The sequence below is a fragment of the Salvelinus alpinus genome, chromosome 37, assembly GCF_045679555.1.
Source record: "Salvelinus alpinus chromosome 37, SLU_Salpinus.1, whole genome shotgun sequence".
Lineage (NCBI taxonomy): Eukaryota > Metazoa > Chordata > Actinopteri > Salmoniformes > Salmonidae > Salvelinus > Salvelinus alpinus.
This window is the reverse complement of record NC_092122.1, coordinates 14,921,750-14,924,249: the sequence shown is the minus strand read 5'-3', so window position 1 is coordinate 14,924,249 and position 2,500 is coordinate 14,921,750. Positions and strand designations below refer to the sequence as shown.

The 2,500-nt window shown below is 43.4% G+C and overlaps 1 protein-coding gene across 16 annotated transcripts in view; it reads left to right on the top strand.

Annotated features, from left to right (window-relative positions):
* The window catches only part of LOC139565738 (liprin-alpha-2-like), a 298,291-nt gene that overhangs the window by 228,049 nt on the left and 67,742 nt on the right, over positions 1-2,500 (top strand). For 15 of the 16 annotated variants that reach the window (XR_011672964.1, XR_011672961.1, XR_011672965.1 and 12 more), the window contains one exon: positions 1,794-1,904. Coding sequence is in view for 5 of the 16 variants with exons in the window: in XM_071386250.1 (XP_071242351.1) it covers positions 1,794-1,904 (111 nt within the window). In the remaining 11 variants the exon portion in view is untranslated. The remainder of the gene's footprint in view (positions 1-1,793; positions 1,905-2,500) is intronic. The other variant, XR_011672963.1, reaches the window with a different exon arrangement.

The following is a 2,500-nucleotide window of genomic DNA, read 5'->3' as shown; positions in this document are numbered from 1 at the left end:
CATCTGTGCTGTAAAAAGTGGTGTTTTATAGTTGTATAGCTATAAGGCTATTTCTGACCACGGTGGCAGAGGCAGTTATGTGTCGCATTTTCACATCAATCATTGTTTATTGATGGAGGTGTCATTGAATGCCCTCTAAGTCCTGAACGCAGCTCAACTGGAGCGGTTGGTGAAACACTTGGCAACCGTATTGGATTCTCTCGCTGTGTTGTTTTATTGTGATGTCATCGCCTCCTTCTGAGAAATGTAATTATGTCGGTCTCTCCGGGGTGCAGACACAGCCAAGTCATAGATCTGGGATTCCCACAAATGGGAAGTGTCCAACAAATATTCAGGCTTAACTTATTTATTGTAGACAGAGATGGCATTCCAATAACAGTAACACTGATATAGTGTCTGGCTTTTACCGATCAGGACTGGAAGTCCCTATTGCAGCACTGCCTCAGTCTGTACAGTAGTATGATGTATTGCCATGTTTAGCAAAATACAGTATTATACAGTAGATTCATGACTGTCATAGGCTGCTACACTATCCTTCCTGGATTCTTCTCTCTCTCATTGGCGTCATAATATTGACGTCTCTGATGGGGGAAACAAGGTCGGTTTGTTTCCTAAATCCAGATGAAATCCTGAGATTAAAGCCTAAAAAGATCCTGTGATCAGTGGTAATAGCAGCATGCTGTCATTTTAATCACACTACCATACCCTGTCTGCCTCCCAGCTGGGTCTGTTCTTTATGGTAAATCTGGCAATGTCTGTGCTCATGATTACATAATAATGGATAGTGAGCACACTAATTCAAAGCACACAGTATTTTACTGTGTACTGGATGAGGTCTCTGGAAAGCATAGTGACAGGCTACAGGTATTTATGACAATGACATGGTGCATCTCTCTACTGTAGTTGTCATACAGTAAAATCACGGCTTTTGTACAAATATTTTCACACACAAAAATATGACAGTTATGCAAAACAAGATATATGGTTAGCACATCATAAAACAATGACTGTCTCCTCCTAGTTTCAAGGTCTGGGAGGTTTCTCTGAAGGCATCATGTAGTCTCCCTGGTATTGCTGTCACTTGTCGTTAGCGATGGTGTAAAAGGGCATTAGAAGTGAGGGGGCTCCATAAAGGAATGCATACCATGCTGTTTGTGCTGTCCAAGAATAGGTTATAGTCCCAACAATTTGGACAATTATAACAGTGTCTCTACCCGGCTATTTCCCCCCCTTCCTCCCCCTCAGAAAGTCCTAATCAGCCGTCCCTGTCAGGGAAAAGCCTCATTATGCTTGTCGTGTCACTGCTTTGTAGCCCCTGGCAATGTGATTAAGAGTGAACACCAGATTCTTCAGGTGATAGAGAGAGAGAGGAGGGGTTCGCCGATAATCACAGTGATCACGTTAATACCTAGACTTAAAATGACTTCGCTGGCAGCGTAATGTTCCAGAAATCTCTACACAGACAAGCTGTAACAGTAGGAAATAAGCTGTTAGCTGTCGTTGAGTAAATATTTAGGTTGTTTGTGTTTTGGAAAGTGAATGAGATCCTAACCCTTGACCTTAATACATTTGCGCATCAGTTTTATTCCCCTCAGCCACTGACAGGACATGCCTGGCTGGAGCTGACAATTGTGTGTGTGTGCATATCTGTGTCTGCGTGCACGTTTGTGTGCTATGTGCGTGTGCGTACGCACATGTGCGTGTGCCTGCATGTGTGATTGACAGCTAGGCTGATCTCTGCTGTATTATTCTAGACCTGTGTATTAATCTCTGTCCTGTGTCCCTCTCTGCAGATTGTGGCCTTACGAGAGCAGAATGCCCACATCCAGAGGAAGGTGGCGTCAGGGGACGGGTCAGAGGACATACTGGAGGGCACTGATGCCAGCCAGAAGGTACATAGCAAGGTGGGCGTCCATTGCGTTTACTATCCTTTTTTTTCCTCTGTCAATATCCACAGCTTTTTATTGTTGATTATTTATCTCACGTGTTACTATCATTACGTTGACAGGGCTAACACTCAACATTTCAGTTTTCACATCAACGTAAACGTGTCGGATATATATACTTTTCAACCACCATTTTCATTGTTTCAATACAGTTGTCCATTCATAGTCTGTGTTATCAGTATCATCGTGGTATCAAGCATGTTATCATTTCACTAGCTCGATAGATACAGGCCTTCACTGTCAGCACAGTGTCTTTGAGCAGCCAGCTAGGCAGCGTGAAGGACACCCACAATCAGGTGATGTGTACTGTGTATGACCCCACCAGATTCCATTATACTGGAGCGCCCATACTTCTGAATACATCTGCATACAAGTGGTCCGAGATCAAATGTCCCATAATGCATCCACACTTCCATGATTAGTCAGACCAGAGTGAAACACAGTACCTTGAGCAGTCAAAGCGTAGAGAATTTCCCAATCCTCTCAGTTATCAATACAGCACTTAGAATGCAGAAATCAACAGTCTTAGTCTCATAGAGGCTGCTACTGCAGAA